The sequence below is a fragment of the Thalassophryne amazonica genome, chromosome 3 (assembly GCF_902500255.1).
Source record: "Thalassophryne amazonica chromosome 3, fThaAma1.1, whole genome shotgun sequence".
NCBI lineage: Eukaryota > Metazoa > Chordata > Actinopteri > Batrachoidiformes > Batrachoididae > Thalassophryne > Thalassophryne amazonica.
In genome coordinates, this window is record NC_047105.1 from 1,372,074 (window position 1) to 1,389,967 (window position 17,894).

The 17,894-nt window shown below is 45.0% G+C and overlaps 3 protein-coding genes across 4 annotated transcripts in view; all 3 read right to left on the reverse strand.

Annotated features, from left to right (window-relative positions):
* The window catches only part of LOC117504839 (deoxynucleotidyltransferase terminal-interacting protein 1), a 54,581-nt gene extending 48,542 nt beyond the window's left edge, over positions 1-6,039 (reverse strand). For both annotated transcript variants that reach the window (XM_034164399.1, XM_034164390.1), the window contains exons 1-2: positions 5,713-6,039; positions 828-898 (exon numbers count right to left, since the gene is read on the reverse strand). In XM_034164399.1, coding sequence (XP_034020290.1) covers positions 828-898; positions 5,713-5,787 — 146 coding nt within the window. In that variant the 5' untranslated portion in view covers positions 5,788-6,039. The remainder of the gene's footprint in view (positions 1-827; positions 899-5,712) is intronic.
* Positions 6,040-7,202: 1,163 nt separating this feature from the next.
* LOC117504853 (mRNA (2'-O-methyladenosine-N(6)-)-methyltransferase-like) lies at positions 7,203-8,986 on the reverse strand. The gene is made up of 2 exons (XM_034164406.1): positions 8,767-8,986; positions 7,203-8,259 (listed from the first exon to the last, which is right to left on the reverse strand). Exons 1-2 carry the CDS (start codon positions 8,853-8,855, stop codon positions 7,956-7,958), a joined length of 393 nt encoding a protein of 130 aa, XP_034020297.1. The 5' UTR covers positions 8,856-8,986; the 3' UTR covers positions 7,203-7,955.
* Positions 8,987-10,628: 1,642 nt separating this feature from the next.
* LOC117507545 (deoxynucleotidyltransferase terminal-interacting protein 1-like) overlaps positions 10,629-17,894 on the reverse strand; it is a 30,097-nt gene continuing 22,831 nt past the window's right edge. Inside the window, exons 5-8 of the mRNA XM_034167409.1 lie at positions 17,771-17,836; positions 17,640-17,696; positions 10,854-10,912; positions 10,629-10,770 (exon numbers count right to left, since the gene is read on the reverse strand). Of these exons, the coding sequence (XP_034023300.1) occupies positions 10,629-10,770; positions 10,854-10,912; positions 17,640-17,696; positions 17,771-17,836 (324 nt within the window). The remainder of the gene's footprint in view (positions 10,771-10,853; positions 10,913-17,639; positions 17,697-17,770; positions 17,837-17,894) is intronic.

Sequence of the window (17,894 nt, forward strand, 5' to 3'; positions counted from 1 at the left end):
GGGGCTTCTGTTTAGGGCTACGCTTCCTCCTCACAGTCACCCAGTCAGCCTGCTTTCCCGGCTGCTCGGGATCTGCCAGGGGGGAACTAACGGCGGTTAAGCTACCTTGGTCTGCACCGACTACAGGGGCCTGGCTAACTATAGAATTTTCCACGGTGCGGAGCCGAGTCTCCAATTCGCCCAGCCTGGCCTCCAAAGCTACGAATAAGCTACACTTATTACAAGTACCGTTACTGCTAAAGGAGGCCGAGGAATAACTAAACATTTCACACCCAGAGCAGAAAAGTGCGGGAGAGACAGGAGAAGCCGCCATGCTAAATCGGCTAAGAGCTAGTAGCTACGCTAAGCTAGCGGATTCCTAAAAACACGCAAAGTGAATAATGTGTAAATAATTTATAGGTGATTCAGCAGAAGGAGTGCTTTAGTTAAGGCACGTAAAGATTACACTGGGAAACAAATCGTAATCTAGATAACTAGATCAATCTAACTGCGCAGATTAAACAGCTAACAGATACAGAAAAACACCGCTGTGCTCCGGAACAGGAAGTGATACAATACCGCAGTGAGAGCCAACCACCAGTAGAGGCCTAAACAGGCGCCTCTCAGCTGAACGCCAGAGAAAGGTTTTCTTTGCAGCCACTGACTCCACCAGGTGATTTTACTGATTAATATCACTTTGAGCAGATGGAATCAGTTAATCAGTGAAATCACCTGGTGGAGTCAGTGGCTGCAAAGAAAACCTGCACCCTCATGGCTCTTTCTGGAACAGGTTGCCTACCCCTGCTCCAGAACAAACTAAAAGAAGGCAGAACCAAAGCAGTACTGACCTGACAGCCATGTGGGAGCGCCGACCTCGTCTGTGAATCTGTCTGTGTTTGATCATCAGGTTCCACGGTTTCTACATACACACACACACACACACACACACACACACACACACACACACAAACTATTGAATTTAGTATCTTTTTCTGTCACGCCCCATCTCAATCCCAGTAAAGACACGAGTCTGATATTTTGTTTGATGTTTACACCAGTCACACCTCGACGATTTAGCCAGAGTGTGCTGACTGTATTAAAAACAAGTGTGTTTTGTAGAACTTAAGAGCACGTTGATACACATCATTACACACCAAGTACCTCAAAATATTTTGGACATGCACAATACTTTCGACATATGCCAGCGTATGGTGGAAACACAAACCGAGCCAGACTTAACCATTCTGACCTGCACTACATCGTGTAGTGCCAACCCAATCCACTCAGTGGAAACCAGACTGTCAGCATACGCAGGCTAAATCATCAAGGTGCAACAGCGGGTGGCCTGAAAGGCGCAGGAGGCACAAATATCATCAGAGTGCACAAGAGGACTAAAGAATTCAATTTATTTAGTTTATATAGCACCAAATCATAACAAGGGGTCTCAAGGCCTTCACACAAGTAAGGTCTAACCTTACCAACCCCCAGAGCAAGAACACAGGTAACAGCGGTAAGGAAACACTCCCTCTGATGATTTGAGGAAGAAACCTCAAGCAGACCATGCAACTGACACAACTACATGGATCAGGGTCTCGGCATCAGCCATAGACAGGATGGGACGGCTCTTCATCATATTTCACAGATGGAAGAAAACAGTCCTCGTAATATTTCTAATGTGGAGGGCAAAGGACAACGTAGGATGAAAAATTACGCCAAGGTTCCTCACTTTGTCAGTGTGATGTATGACACACGTATCTCGGTTAAGCGTTAACTGGTCAGACTGATGCCGAGGTTTTGCTGGACCAAGAACCATTCTGTCTTGTCTGAGTTCAAAAGTAGGAAATTGGTAGACATCCAGCTATTCACTGAGGCAAAGCAATCTTCTAAGGATTTTATCAATCAATCAATCAATTTTATTTATATAGCGCCAAATCACAACAAACAGTTGCCCCAAGGTGCTTTATATTGTAAGGCAAGGCCATACAATAATTATGTAAAACCCCAACGGTCAAAAACGACCCCTTGTGAGCAAGCACTTGGCTACAGTGGGAAGGAAAAACTCCCTTTTAACAGGAAGAAACCTCCAGCAGAACCAGGCTCAGGGAGGGGCAGTCTTCTGCTGGGACTGGTTGGGGCTGAGGGAGAGAACCAGGAAAAAGACATGCTGTGGAGGGGAGCAGAGATCAATCACTAATGATTAAATGCAGAGTGGTGCATACAGAGCAAAAAGAGAAAGAAACAGTGCATCATGGGAACCCCCCAGCAGTCTACGTCTATAGCAGCATAACTAAGGGATGGTTCAGGGTCACCTGATCCAGCCCTAACTATAAGCTTTAGCAAAAAGGAAAGTTTAAGCCTAATCTTAAAAGTAGAGAGGGTGTCTGTCTCCCTGATCTGAATTGGGAGCTGGTTCCACAGGAGAGGAGCCTGAAAGCTGAAGGCTCTGCCTCCCATTCTACTCTTACAAACCCTAGGAACTACAAGTAAGCCTGCAGTCTGAGAGCGAAGCGCTCTATTGGGGTGATATGGTACTACCGAGGGTCCCTAAGATAAGATGGGACCTGATTATTCAAAACCTTATAAGTAAGAAGAAGAATTTTAAATTCTATTCTGTATCTCTGTATGAGATCACCAGGAATTATCAACATATAAAACTGAGTAAGAATGAATCAATTAATTTATTTGGCACACAGGTCAGAACAACAAAAAAACCTAAAGAAAGAAAATAATCCCACAGTGCACCTATGCACCCGAAAGGGTGTAGGCAGAAGCAAAAGCTTGTGAACACCTACCCCTTTAACCAAAAGTAAAAATTATACATATACTTGTATGCAAAGGTTTGGGCCCCCCTGATAATTTTCATGATTTTCCTTTATAAATCACTGGTTGTTTGGATCAGAAATTTCAGTTAAATATATTATATAGGAGACAAACACAGTGATATTTGAGAAGTGAAATCAAGCTTCTAGTATTTACAGAAACTGTGCAATATTATTTAAACAAAATTAAGTAGGTGCATAAATTTGGGCACCCTTGTCATTTTATTGATTTGAATACATTTAGCACTAATGACTGGAACACAAAATGGGTTTGGTAAACTCACTGACCCTTGAACTCCTTACACAGGTGAATCCAATCATGAGAAAGGGTATGTAAGGTGGCCATTTGCAAATGTTTTCCCCTCTTTGCATCTCTTCTAATGAATGGCAACATGGGAGCCTGTAAACAACTTTCAAATGACCTGAAAACAAAGATTGTTCAACATAATGGTTTAGGGGAAGGATACAAAAGCTATCTCAGAGATTTCAGCTGTCAGTTTATATGTGTTTTCCAACTTAAATTACAGTCAATAAAGACCCCAAGAAATTTAGCTTCATTAAGGAATTCAATTTCAACATTGCATAGAATTCCTGGGTCTTATTACCAATGTGACAACACTTTGTTTTACCAAAGTGAAGTGACAATTTGTTAGAATCAAACCATTCCTTAAACTTCTGTAGTCCCTCTCCATCATATCCAGAACCGGTCCCAAATGATCCCCAGTACAAAACACAGTTGTGTCATCAGCAAATAAAATACAACTCAAAAAATCAGAAACCAGACATGTCATTGATATATAAAAGAGACAGCGAAGGCCCAAAGACTGAGCCATGGGGCACCCCACAAGTGCACCTCAAAATTCTGACTTTATCCCACCCAATGACCATACTGACACCTGTTGGACAGATAACTAGTTATCTAATTGTGAGCCAATCCCCTGATGCCATACTTTCACAATTTATCCAACAGCAAGGCATGATCTACTTTAATGAGTCTTTCATGGATTCAGCTGTGCTGGAGCAGGGAGACAAGTGTCAGGAAGGTAGATCTTGAGGACCGAACTTGTGGCACCCCTGCTGTATAGCATAGTAGGGTTATTGAGATTATTTTAAATAACCCCCACCTCCATCACCTGTACGAACAGATGAGGAACGCCTGACCCAGATGGACCAATCAGAAGTACAACATCATTTCATAGGATGGCAACAGACAGCGTATAACGGCGCCTTTCGAAAACTACGTAAATTCTCATTTAATAAGCATTTATATCACGTTGTGTTCAAAACACATTTTCGGGCACAGTGTGTGTCATTCTGCATTAGAAGGGCTCCAGCGTAGTGGACGTAAAATATTCTGTGTCTGTTAAGAGCTTCACCTCTTGTTCCACGTGTGTATTCCCACTGGTGTCACGTACGCCCACCCGGCGTATACGACAGCGTGTACCAGTTCTGCCAATATCCAGCAACTTCACACAGCCATTGAAGAGGAGTGGACCAACATTCCACAGGCCACATTGACAACCTGATCAACTCTATGTGAAGGAGATGTGTTGCACTGCATGAGGCAAATGGTGGTCACACCAGATACTGACTGGTATCCCCCCCCAATAAAACAAAACTGCACCTTTCAGAGTGGCCTTTTATTGTGGGCAGTCTAAGGCACACCTGTGCACTAATCATGGTGTCTAATCAGCATCTTGGTATGGCACACCTGTGGAGGTGGGATGGATTATCTCAGCAAAGGAGAAGTGCTCACTATCACAGATTTAGACTGGTTTGTGAACAATATTTGAGGGAAATGGTGATATTGTGTATGTGGAAAAAGTTTTAGATCTTTGAGTTCATCTCATACAAAATGGAGCAAAACCAAAAGTGTTGCGTTTTATTTTTGTTGAGTGTAAACGAGACAGGACATATTGCCCTTTGTTCGGCCTCATATGTAGTGTGCTCTGTGCTCCAAATTGTTGTGTTATTATTGTATTGTAACCTGATGAGATGTTTTCCTGCCTGCTTGCACTCCAATATTATCCTCTGGTGTGATTCCATGCTCCTAATAGGTATAGTTGGTGAATTTTGCTCCTCTGGTCAGTCTTTGTACTAATCATCAACCCTAACGGTAGTGATGCTCTGGATGGGCTCTGGACTGGGGTAGAAGGCGTTTTATGCAAAATTGTTGATCATTATTAATTCAGCGCCATATAATATATAACCATTATAGCAAGGAAAAATCGTTTTTCTGGTAATAATTATATTATACCATTGTTGTTATTGCTGCCATGCATATTTGAAGATGTTCTTTAACTGATAATGACTGAGGTCAGAAGGGGTACAGACCAGATACCAATTTCAACATCACAAGATGAGATTTTTAAACTGCCCTCTGGTCTGTCATTGTATCAAACATTACCTTCTTGTATATTGTGGATTGTAACATGTTCTTTAACTGATAATGACTGAGGTCAGAAGGGGTACGGACCAGATACCAATTTCAACATCATCAAGATGAGATTTTTCTGCCAACTTACACTCCAATATTACCCTCTGGTCTGCCCCATTTGTCGGTGCTCCTAATGTGATAATAAAAAATATGTAATGCCCACACTCCAGTTGGTCATAGTTGGTGAATTTTGCTCCACTGGTCGGTCTTAGTACTAATTATCAGTCCTAACTGGTACAATGATGCTTCTGGACGGCTCTGGTCTGCAATTAGTAGAACCCAAAATAGGTGATCCGGAACTGGACAACCGTCTGTACCGTACGGATGGCCACGATGTGCTCATGAAACTACCTGAAACATTCATATTTAGATCTGTTCTGGGGTGTAACACCTACTGGCTTTGGGGGAACGTCACATTTACAGACCCCGAAAGGTACAAAAAATAAATAAATAAAAATAAACCTTTAAGTTCCATACCGGATTTTGTTCGGGTGGTTCGGGACCAGCCTGGTCCAGCCAGTCCTGGCCTCCGTCACCGCGGTGAGCTCCCATGGTACAAACGGTGTCGACTGGAACCAACCGAACCGATTTCAATCGACGAACCGGCTAAGCTAGCACCACTAGCACCAAAGAAGGGCAGCGGCTTACTAACAGTTCCGGTACTGAGAACCACGGGACAGCTGCGGTTCGGTGTCGATAAATGTGAAGCCGTTTACTGATAAATGCAGTCGCCAAATCGACAAGTAAAACCTTTACGAGCGCTACGCTAGCTTAGCTGAACCCTTTTGTTTCAAGCTAACAGCAGCAATTCGTGCTGCTGTTCCTCCAGAATAAAACACCTGTGAAAAGATCCTTCAGAATAAAAGCACTCTTTCCATATGCTCCATCAAACTTGACAAAATTATTTGTAGAGAAAAAACGCAGAACGTTGCTGGTTTTGTTCTTTCATTTCTGTGGTGTTTATAGTGTAAAAAGTAAAAAGGCTATTCAAGTTTCAAGTTGATAAAGAAAAGCAAAATCTTTGATTAAAAAGACATTTAGAAAAGGGAAGAAGGACCAAACAGTGCAGGAAGAGGTGACAAGGAAAGATGAAATGGACAGAGATCCAGGAGCATGGGCTGGCACATCTCCTCCTACACGCTCCACCACAGACCCACCGTGGGTCCTGGATGGCAACCACCCAGTTTATCCCCATCTCTTGAGTACCAGGTCTCTGTGGAGGATCTTTGGGTCCCGCTGGAATGACTGTGTCCAAAGAACGGGTCCTTACTGAGACTCGGATGAGGAGGATCACTGACACTGTGAGGGAACACCACATTTAGTCCATGTGGCGAGATTCTGTGGACATGATCCAGGACACAGGTGTCTCAGTGCTGAGGACCCTAGAGACTGGGGGTCTTCTTCTTCTTCTTCTATAGCATTTAACACCACCCGGCATCCTTACTATTGAGGCTGGAGGTCAAGGACACACCGAGGTTACACCTGGTCAAGGATAGGCCCACATTTGACCTGGCTGCAGCAGGCAGATAGATGGTTACTTTGGAGAGTTGTGGATGGACGGGCTGTCTGGCTGCTGGTTGCCACCTGTGACCCGGAGCGATTCCAGTGTGGTTGAAGCTGAACCAACATGGAACAAAAGTCTGTCACACACAAATAGGAAGAGCTGAAACCTGTTCCTCCCATGGATCCTGACAGCGTGATCCACGATACCTGATCCGCACAGTCATCAGCAGACATCAAGTCCAGTTAAAGGAACGGTCCAACATTTCAGATCAAAAACAAACAGCAGGAACGGATTGCGAGTCTGGGTCAAAGAGCAGTAAAGGAGTCCAGTCTGTGTGATACTGGAAGCTGAGAAGAAACGAGACTTGGTCTGAAGACACTGATTGTGGTTTTTAAAGATACAAGAAAACAAGATCTAACTAATTCAAAGTTTAAAAGGCAAAAACAGGTTGGAGAGGAGTGATAAAATAAGATGGAGGGTTTTTATTGTCAGCTTTACGGACGCAGAATTTTCTTCATCACACTTTGGTTTAGTTCAAAACTGTCAGTAACAAAAGAGCCTTAAATTAAAGAGAAACTTTTAAATCTGTGACACTGTACATCATCTACACACTGACAGCAGCCAGTCAGCAGCCAACCAGCCTCAGACCAGCCGCGTGACGCAACATGGAGGAAGGTGGAATAGTGCTTGCCGTTATAAACACCCAACATATAAAACTTTCAGCATTTGTCAGGTGACTTGTTAAAATGAGGTCAAAGTTCATGAAGACAAACATGACTCAGCCAAATTACGATGAGGAATATTTCCTGCTCCACGCACCTCCATGACCACAACAATGTCCCAACATCATGAGTTCTCAGGCTGTCAATCATCACATGTGGGGAGGAGCAAGTTCAGGTTAAATCTTTTTAAGGAGGCGGAGCCTGAAACAGGCAGTCTAAATGAAAAGAAGAAGAAAAAAACCCATAAAAAAACAAAAAAAAGTCCAATAGAAACTATAGCTGCCTTGTCACCATGCCTCCTCAGTCTGCAGACCAATCAGATGTTAGCAATGCTCCCAGCCAGGAAGTGACCAATAAGAACGGCTGATTTAACTGGAGGCAGTGCTACAGGTGCTGCTGAGGGACAAAGGTGAGACATGAAGCATTCTATCTGCTGTGAAGAGCTGCAGGGACAAAGTCTTTACAGATTATTTTTACACAGACGTCTGTCCGCTCTACGCAGAGCTCATCTTGTCCACGGGACTGCTGCTGGTGCTGCTGCCATTCTTCTTGTTGTCATGGCCACCAGGTGATGCCACACCACTCTGTGTCCTCTCAGCTACTTTGGAGGTGGAGTCTCCCGCAGCAGCATGAGCAGGGCCGGCTGAGGACACGGACGAGGGACGAGCGGAGGTGGGCCGATATGCCGCCGTCAGCTCGGCCAGGCGCTCTGGAGTTGGGGACCACTTGGTGAAACCAGCATCATTCTGAAGGAAGAGGACTGCAGTACCATGGACCGCTTTGTAGTACATCTCTTCCCTGCAAGTACAGCAACACACAGTAGTACTACTCAATGGACTGCAGTACATCATTCAAGGAGGTACAATAAGGTAAAGAAGACTGTGACACAGTACACAACTGGAGCACCGCGGTGGTGAACCGCCTACCACGACAATGAAGAGACAGAACAGCCCAAAGGTGTCCAAGCCACTGACAGGATCAGGCAAATTCAGAGACGGGCTCCTGTCCCCACTGCAGAGGCTGCTCATCACCACCCATCACCTGCTGAGGCACCACGCCCCAATCTTCCATTTTTTACATCTCACATGGTGCCAAATCACAACAAAGCTGCCTCAAGCCTTTGATCCAAAACCCGGTTCCTTTCATTTGCCTTGGTTGGATGTCTCGTATCGTTCCTTTGCCTCTGGTTTTCCTTGCGTCTGCAGAGGGGCAGGAGGACTGTGCTTTGCAGTCCAGTTGGGACAGGACTATGTGAATGCAGACAGCTTGGGGTCTGGACTGGTTAGAGATCTGTGGTACCGGTACCTCTTACAGATGTGCTGACTCCCAGAGCGATACTCATGTTCATAAGCTGGGACACTGAGCTGGTGACGAAGAAAGCGACTTCCTTCCATGCGGGTCAGAGCAGGGGTCACGGGGTCACGCCACTCCGGGATGAAGACGATGAAGGACAGAGGCTCTGTGGACTGTTGCAGAAGGTCCTGACACACACACACACACACACACACACCCACACACACACCCACACACACCAACACCACACAACACACACACACACAGGTTTCATTATGTCTGCCCTGCTTCAAAAGCTGATTCTGGGTCAGTCTGCTTTAGTCCATGTCATCAACAGGTCAGTCTGGTTGTGAGGAGGTTTGTGTCATTAGACTTGTGGAAAGTCTTGTCTCTTAGTAAAGACGGCTGATGCTGGAGGAGGCTCAGGACGTTCCTTATAGCAGTGACAGGCCCCAAGTTACAGATCCCATCATGCTTTGCGCCCCCCCCCCCCAACAAAAAAAGCCACTCAGCACATCAGCATCAAGTTGTCCCTACCAGCATGTCTGAGGAACTGTTCCCACTTTGAATGCAGTTGGTTAATTTAATGTCTGTGGTCACATGAGAGCACGAGGACCGTCTGGGAGCACATGCTGGTGGTCCATAGTGTGCCAAACCCAGGACAGATCACCAATCATATCTGTGGTCTGTCAGGCCACTAGATGGGATGAAACAATGCTTATTTGCAATACCAGAAGGACAAGTGCTCACTATCACAGATTTAGACTGGTTTGTGAACAATATTTGAGGGAAATGGTGATTTGTGTATGTGGAAAAAGTTTTAGATCTTTGAGTTCATCTCATACAAAATGGGAGCAAAACCAAAAGTGTTGCGTTTACATTTTTGTTGGTGTATGTCCAGAGTTTAAAGATCCAGTGACCAATTTCATTTATTTACTTTAAGACTCAATAAAATGTTGTTGACATAGAAAACCTGTAAGCCTACTTTTAGTACACAGAAAATTCACGAGGTATTGATAAGGGAATCGGATTGATAAGCGGAATAGATAATGGTATCGATATTGATCAAATCTTATCAATACCCATCCCTACTAAGGACTCCAGGGATTAACAGTTAAACAGTTCAGATCGAGGGGTGGCTCCAAAGTACATATATAAAGGTGCCAAAAAGTAGGTTTAGGTTTAAAACATTCCATGCAGAGTGCAGGTAACAGACATGAAATATGTGATATTACTGGAACAGCCAACAGGCCAGCCTCAATTTCAATGTCGTCCAGTGTAGTAATGGGTACTAAGTTTGCAAAACATAATTGATTCTAAGATTCTTAACGACACATTTGCGAAAACAAGCCAGTCTCAACTTGAAAAATTTCCCTCCCTGAAGAACCACTCTCACCACCGTGGATTCTCTGCATTAAATTCCCCACTGAGCTAATTCATTCCACACCCATATCTGTTACACAGCCTGCAGAATCTCTAATCACCTGCTCCATGGCCTGCTGTAAAGTCCTAATGTTACCCTCCCTGTAGAGCTCTATCTATGTTTTCAGACAGGATGGCGGCGCCTTACCCAGTAGGCTAAAGGCCGTCCGGGATCAGCAAGCCATGGCGGCCCCAGAACAACGGCCAATGATCCACTAAACTAAAGCCGTGCTGTCCACAAAACTGTGCCAGCCACCTATTTTACAAAAACAGCCTGCTAAATGTCTCATCACCACCCTGAAAGGGGAGGGAGCAGAGACCAACAACAGATTCCGACATCTTTCTGGCAAGATCACAAGTCCTCTTGATATCCATTTTACTGACTTCTCAGTGCTTCATTCTGACATCATTAGCACCAACATGTTCCTTAATCTGTTTACCGTTCTTCTGCTTCAATACCGTGAGGTGGGATGCAGTGTCAGGAGCTCAAGCCCCGGGAATACATTTAATATCAGCTGGCATCTGCAATCTAAGTTTGTGGGTCTTCTTACCTTTGGTCCTTCTCTCTTCACGGGTTCAGCTTTGTTCTTCACTCTGACAGACAGACAGACAGCAGGCCGTCAGTCAGTTTGTCTTTCTGACACTGTGACACACCCAATATTTTAGTAAAAACTCACTGGCTGGAAAAGGTCAAAGGTCGATCAGAGGCGACTGCAACAGTGGGCCGATTCTTCCTCTGAACACAAAACAGAGATTAATACTCACCGGGGCGTCCAGGTATGACTGAGGACACACTCAGGGTGGTCAGTAGAGGGCGCCATCAAAGACAAGAAGACGAGACTCAACTGTGGGTGTGGCTTAAAGCTTGTGTGATGGTTTAGGGTCCCCTCTTACTCACTCATCTTCAGCGCTTATCCAGGACTCGGTCGCAGGGGCAACAGGTCCCTGTCCTCTATTCAGTTCATGTTATTTATACAGTGCCAAATCACAACAAAGCAGCCTCAAGGTGCTTCACATGAGTAAGGTCCAACCTCACCAACCACCCTGAACAAGAACACAGGACATGGAGAGAAGGAAAAACTCCCTCTGAAGATACTGAGGAAGAAACCTCAAGCAGACCAGACTTAGGGGGTGACCCACTGCTTAGGCCATTCTAACAGTGACAAGGTTATGTGTTCACCTGTTTGTTTGCTTGTCTGTTTGTGAACAGCCTGGAAACCCACAATCTTCATCCATCATTATATATATATATATATATATATATATATAGATTATATATATATATATATAATATATATTTTTTTTTTTTTTTTTTTTTTTTACTTGAGAATTCATATCCTGATAGGCAAGAACTGATCAATTTCAAGGTCATAGGTCCAAACTCAGGACAAATCTTAATTGTGAACAAATTTTCAAAAATTCCTAACTGTCAAGAAAGATGGAATTTCTTTCATATTGAGAGCATGTAGGATGGTAGAATCATCCTACGAGGTCTGTCTGAAAAGTAGCGGACCCTTTTTATTTTTTTAAAAACTATATGGATTTGAATCATGTGCGCTTGCACCTTCGTGCGCATGCGTGAGTCATTCGCCTGTGGCAGGCTTTGAGTGAGCACTGTCCAACCCCCTCGTTGGATTTTTATTGTCAGGAAATGGCTGAGGTGATGGGAGCAGCGCTGAATCAAATTTTTCCAGAAACTGTGTGAGACAGCCAGTGAAACCATTCGGAAGATTCAGATGGCTTTCGATGAAGATTCTATCGGTGTTACACGGATTAAGGATTATTACAACCGATATAAAGACGGCCCACAGCAGCGGAGAGCGCGCCGCACTCCAAGCGGCCATCGACAGGCTGAAACGACCAGATCATTTCCAAAGTGAAGGCTGTGTTGATCCGGGACGTCGTGTGACTACCAGGGGAATCGCAGAAGAGGTGGACATCATCAGTTTTGCGGCACATTCCATTGTTACAGGAGATATTGTAAAGAAAGACATGCAGAGGAATTCGCGGCGTCGGCACGGAGCCGCTCATGGCGCGCAACAAAAAACACCTCCGTGTTGGAAGTCTCACAGGACAAGTTGTGGCATATCCAGCTGTTACACAATTTCTCGGATACTCACTCCACTGAAAATCCACTGAAAGCCATTTGAATCTTTCGAATGGTTTCCAACACGAAGGTGTTTTTTGTTGCGCGCCATGACTGGCTCCGGTGCCGACGCGTGAATTCCTCCGCACGTCTTTCATTACAAAATCTCCTGTAACAGTGGAATGTGCCGCAAAAGTGCTATGTCCACCTGCGATTCCCCTGGTAGTCACACGACGTGCCGGATCAACACAGCCTTCACTCTGGAAATGATCTGGTCGTTTCAGCCTGTCGATGGCCACTCAGAGCGCAGCGCGCCCTCAGCCGCTGTGGGCCGACTTTAATCCGGTTGTAATAATCCTTAATCCGTGTAATGTCGATAGAATCTTCACCGAAAGCCATCTGAATCTTACGAATGGTTTCCAACTGGCTGTCTCACACAGTTTCTGAAAAAATTTTCATGGAGCAAAGCGGCAGTCGCTCAGGCCATTTCCCTGACAATAAACATCCGATGAGGGGGCTGGACCAGTGCTCACTCAAGCCTGCCCACAGGCGAATGACGCAACCGACAGGCGTGAAAAAACTCACGCATGCGCACAAAGGTTCAAGCTTGGCTGATGCAAGCGCACATGATTCAAATCCATATAGTTTTGAAAAAAATAAAAAGGTCTGTTACTTTTCGGACAGACCTCGTACATAATCATGTTGGGTGATTATGAAGGATGGTATCCTTTACTGAATGACAAAGTTTGATCTGGTGTCGCCGACTGAACGGCCCCCTCACCCCTCGCTCACACTGCCTCCGGTGTTCTGTTGCGGGGTACAGATGCGGGACCCGCAGAGAATCCAAGTCATTAAAAAATACAACCTCTCAGTGGCCACAGAGCTCTGCGCTGCAGTTACCGAGGACCATGCAGTGCTGCTGATCGTTCCACAAGAAGTCTATCCTTGCGGGCTGCCGGAGCGCTCCACATCAAAACAGGGAGTGTACTCTCTGGACCTGTTGTCGGAGTTGGCCACAGCTCCATACAGCAGACAGGGGGGCAGTGTGAGTGGCCCGCTGTGGCATTTTATAACGCGGTTCACCTTTCGCGGCCTCGAAGTTTTGCAGATTTTTTTTGTGCAATTTTGCATGCTTCTTTTTTTTATCAGCGCCTTGTGTTCTGCGTCCTTACCAGGCGGGCCAGTCGCGGCTCCGGTGGGCATTACCGTGATTGCTCTCACTGCCTCCGATGCACCTACCGAGTCTGTGGGCTCGGTAAGCGCCGCAGCGGGCCACTCACACCGCCCCACTGTCTGCTGTGCGGAGTTGCGGCCAAAATCTGGCAACAGGTCCAGAGACTATGTTCGCTGTTTTGATGCAGAGCGCTCCAGCAGCCCACAAGGATAGAATTCTTGCGGAAAAATCTGCAACGCTGCATGGTCTCGGTAACCGCAGCAGCAGAGGTTTGTATCTTTTAATGACTTGGATTCTTTGCGGGTCCCGCATCCGACCCGCAACGGTAACACCGGAGGCAGTGAGCGAAGAAAGAGCACACGCATTGTGTTCTACGTGTGCCTGTTTATAATCTTCTCACCCAGAAGAAAAAGAGCGCCAACAACTACCCATACTGTGCTCTTCATTCGGAAAAAGACACCTGCACCGAGGTGTCACTCAGTGGAAAAAGACGTGACAGCGGAGCGGCGCCAGGACAAAGAGGCACAATCAGAGGAACTGTGAAATACTGGTCAGTCACGATTAATAATTTCTTATGTGTCCAACCTCGTAAGTTGATTGCTAAAATTAAATTCGTTAGTTCTAAAAGCCATCATAATTATTTATAGGAAAATGTTCTATTTTTATTTCTCAAACAAATGTTTGGGCCTGAAAACAGGTTTTGATCTTTGGTTTCATTCTATAATACCGGACTTATTTTTCTATGAACTTTACACAGGAGAGAAAGTGAAAAAATGTTAATGCCTGTTTGAGAAAAGTGTATAAAGTGTGTAGTGAGGGGTTTTACAGCCTTAAAACATCTATAATAATTGTAAAAAATAACGCTGACTACTTTGCGGATTTCGCCTATTGCAGGTTATTTTTAGAACATAACTCCTGCGATAAACGAGGGACCACTGTATTCTGTTTTTATTTACATTTACACAACGTCCCAACTTAATTGGAATGATGACATCTGTTGTATGGAGCAGGATACCCACAAAGATGGGTCGCCATCAAGTTCTTGAGATGCAACAAAGTCTGGTGGTCATACATCCATGTGGAGGCAACAATACAGGAGAAGAAACCCAAATAGACAGAAGACAGATCGAACAGATAGCAGCTTACGGAGTTGATGGCAAGCCGACAACACACTGGCGCCATCTTGGTACTCCCAATACAATTGACATATCAGCCCCATATCACCTGAATTATCACCCTGGTATGAAATATGGGGGTATATAGCGATCAGTATGTCCATCCTTCTGTCTATTTTCGCTTGTTAGTGCAATATCTCAAGAAACAGTTGACCAATTTCATTCATATTTGCCATAAGTATGTATTTGGGTGATCCCTGACACTTTGTTTTACTGATTTGTGGGGACTGAGGGGGGATGTGTCATCTCCTGATGACTCTTGTAAAATCATCTACCTTCTGTCCTTCAACATTCCTGTCCTGATTCCATATCTACTTATTACTTCCTCATCACCTCTGTTCCCTTCACCAACATGCCCACTGAAGTCCGCCTCTATCACCAATCTTTCATGCTTGGGTTCACTCTCCACCACCTCATCTAACTCACTCCAGAAATCTTCTTTCTCCTTCGTCTCACAACCTACCTGTGGGGCATATGCACTGATGATATTCATCATCACCCTTTTAACTTCAAACTTCACACTCATCACCCTGTCAGACACTCGCTTAACCAGCACAAAGTTCAAACCACACACACTTCTCAATAACACTGCATTTGATGTCTGTAATATTGTGCATCGGAGTGATTCTTCCCCCAGTTAAGACTGAAGAACGGCACTAACATGCTAATGGACAACACATTTTTTGATTACCTATATATCTGTAAATATCTATAACACACACCGTACACTTTTACAAAAGCGACACTACATTAAAGTCAGTATTAGTGCAAAATGGAGTGATTCTCTAAACAGTTAAAATGATGTTCATTGTGTACTCATGTTGAGCAGCTGTGGTAATGTTGTTGTAGGTTGAGAAAAGAAATATCAACACTGAATACATACCACAAAATTCTCCCATATGATTGCTATGCGTTGAAGAAAATCTGCGTCTCCTTCTCTTTCTTTGCATTGACGCAGAAAGGCGAGAAAATAAAAAGAGCAAACAGGCTTCGGTTGCCATGTTGACAAACTGTGAAGATGCCACTTTAAGCAACGCAACATGATGACGTCAAGTTTCTGTGTACGCTCTCAGTTGTCCAGGTGGTTTCCATAGTAGAGAAGCCTGAATCTTCGACTGGACTTGGTTGCTTGATGCGAGGACGTTTCGCTTCAAATAACCAAAGCTTCCTCAGCTAAATTCGTTCTTCTTGACAAGGGTCAGACAGAAGTCAGACTACCAGAGCAAGAATTTTAGCTGAGGAAGCTTCGGTGATTTGAAGCGAAACATCCTCAAGTCAAGCAATCCAGTCCAGTTGAAGATTCAAGCTTCTCTATGATGACGTCAAACTCATGAGACAGGTGGCGTTTTTCCCCCCCCTAAGGGGGAGGGGTGTCTCAGTTCATAGGGCTAGAGGCATACCCCTTCACCTTATCCCTTGTTTTAAAGGGGTAGATGTAGGAGTAGGGGAAGGGCCAAGGGGAAGGGGAAGAACAGAGAACTGAGATTGGGCTTTAGAATGTTCTAAGCAGAGGCTCACCCCTCTGAGTCTGGTCTGCTTGAGGTTTCTTCCTCAAATCATCAGAGGGAGTTTTTCCTTACTACCTTACTACTACACAAACTGTCAGAAACCGACTCAGGGAAGCTCATCTGCTGCTCATCGTCCTCATCGGGGTCTCGACCCGCATGCAGTAACTGACTTGAGTGGGCAAATGTCACATTCAATGGCGTCTGGCTGCTGCTCAACTCTATGTGAAGGAGCTGTGTTACACTGCATGAGGCAAATGTGGTCACACCTGATACTGACAGGTTTTCTGACACCCCCCCCCCCCCCCCCCCAGACCCCACAATAAAGCAAAACTGCACATTTCATTTCCTTTATTGTGGCCAGCCTAAGGGCACACCTGTGCAATAATCATTCTGTCCAATCAGCATCTTGATATGGCACACCTGTGAGGTGGGATGGATTATCTCTGCAAAGGAGAAGTGCTCAGTAACAGATTTAAACAGATTTGTCAACAGTATTTGTGAGAAACAGGTCTTTTGTGTAGACCAGTGGTGTCCAAACTATTCCAGAAAGGACCGAGAGGGTGCAGGTTTTCCTTGCAGCCACTGACTCCAGCAGATGATTTCACTGCTGATCTCATCCCACCTGCTCAAACTGATGTCATCAGTGAACATCACCTGCTGGAGTCAGTGGCTGCAAGGAAAACCTGCACCCTCTCGGTCCTTTCTGGAATAGTTTGGACACCACTGGTGTAGATAGAAAATGTTTTAGATCTTTGAGTTCAGCTCATGAAAAATGGGAGCAAAAACAAAAGTGTTGTGTTTATATTGTTGTTCAGTGTAACGCAGTCTGTGGACAACGTTAAACTGTATAAACTGCAGTCTGGCATGAACTGAACAGCTGAAGTGCATTAATCCCGCCTACAGCCTTCTCCCATAAATCATCTGAAACATCAGTATTCGTGTCTTTTGTCCAGGCCTCATTGATATGAACAAAGGGAGTCGCCATGAAGAAAAGATCTACAAATTGTGAAATTAAATATTTGGATGTGGGGAATTTTCTCAGCATCTCATAAAAGTCAGTTGTACAGGTAGACAATCGAGTTGGGTAAGAGGCTGTCTGACAAAGTGCATGAGCTACAGGGTCCCAAAAAAATGCCCAGGTGGGACACACTGAACCTTGTATGCAACTGAGCAAGTGACAGTTATTACTGTTAATTGGCTCCTTTCCACACTGTGCACGGCACGCAGAGCGCATGCATGTGGTGGAACCACGTGAGAGCTTCTAACTCATGTGGTCTTTAAAGAGCAGAAACAGACTGTACTGGACTTTAGACTGGGGTTTAAACCGTGTCGCCTTTCAGCAAGTCAAATCTTTTTAAAAACTCTTTCTGATGAGGGTCACTGGAACATGTAAGATGCACACCAGAACCACATACGGCTCACGGCCACTGCTGTATTTTTTAGATACGGCTCAGAGGGAGTGCTAACACGGCCGAGGGGACATTAGATTTGTCGGGTTCCGTGCTACAACGACATCATACCTTCTTCAGGACGAGGCCGGCTCTCTGGCTGCAGTCATCATCAGCTGGTCTGAACCTCTGACAGGACAGCACAGGGGTCAGAACATGTTGCAGAACACAAACAGCTATCAAATAGTTCTACAGGTTCCTACCTTGATGGTGACCTCGGACCCTGACCGGCCACTCTTCACCTCCCCCTCTGGAAACAGCTGCTTGGCCTGTAGATGACATCACAGCCAGCCACATTCAGCACAGAAAACAAAAAGTCTCACATCA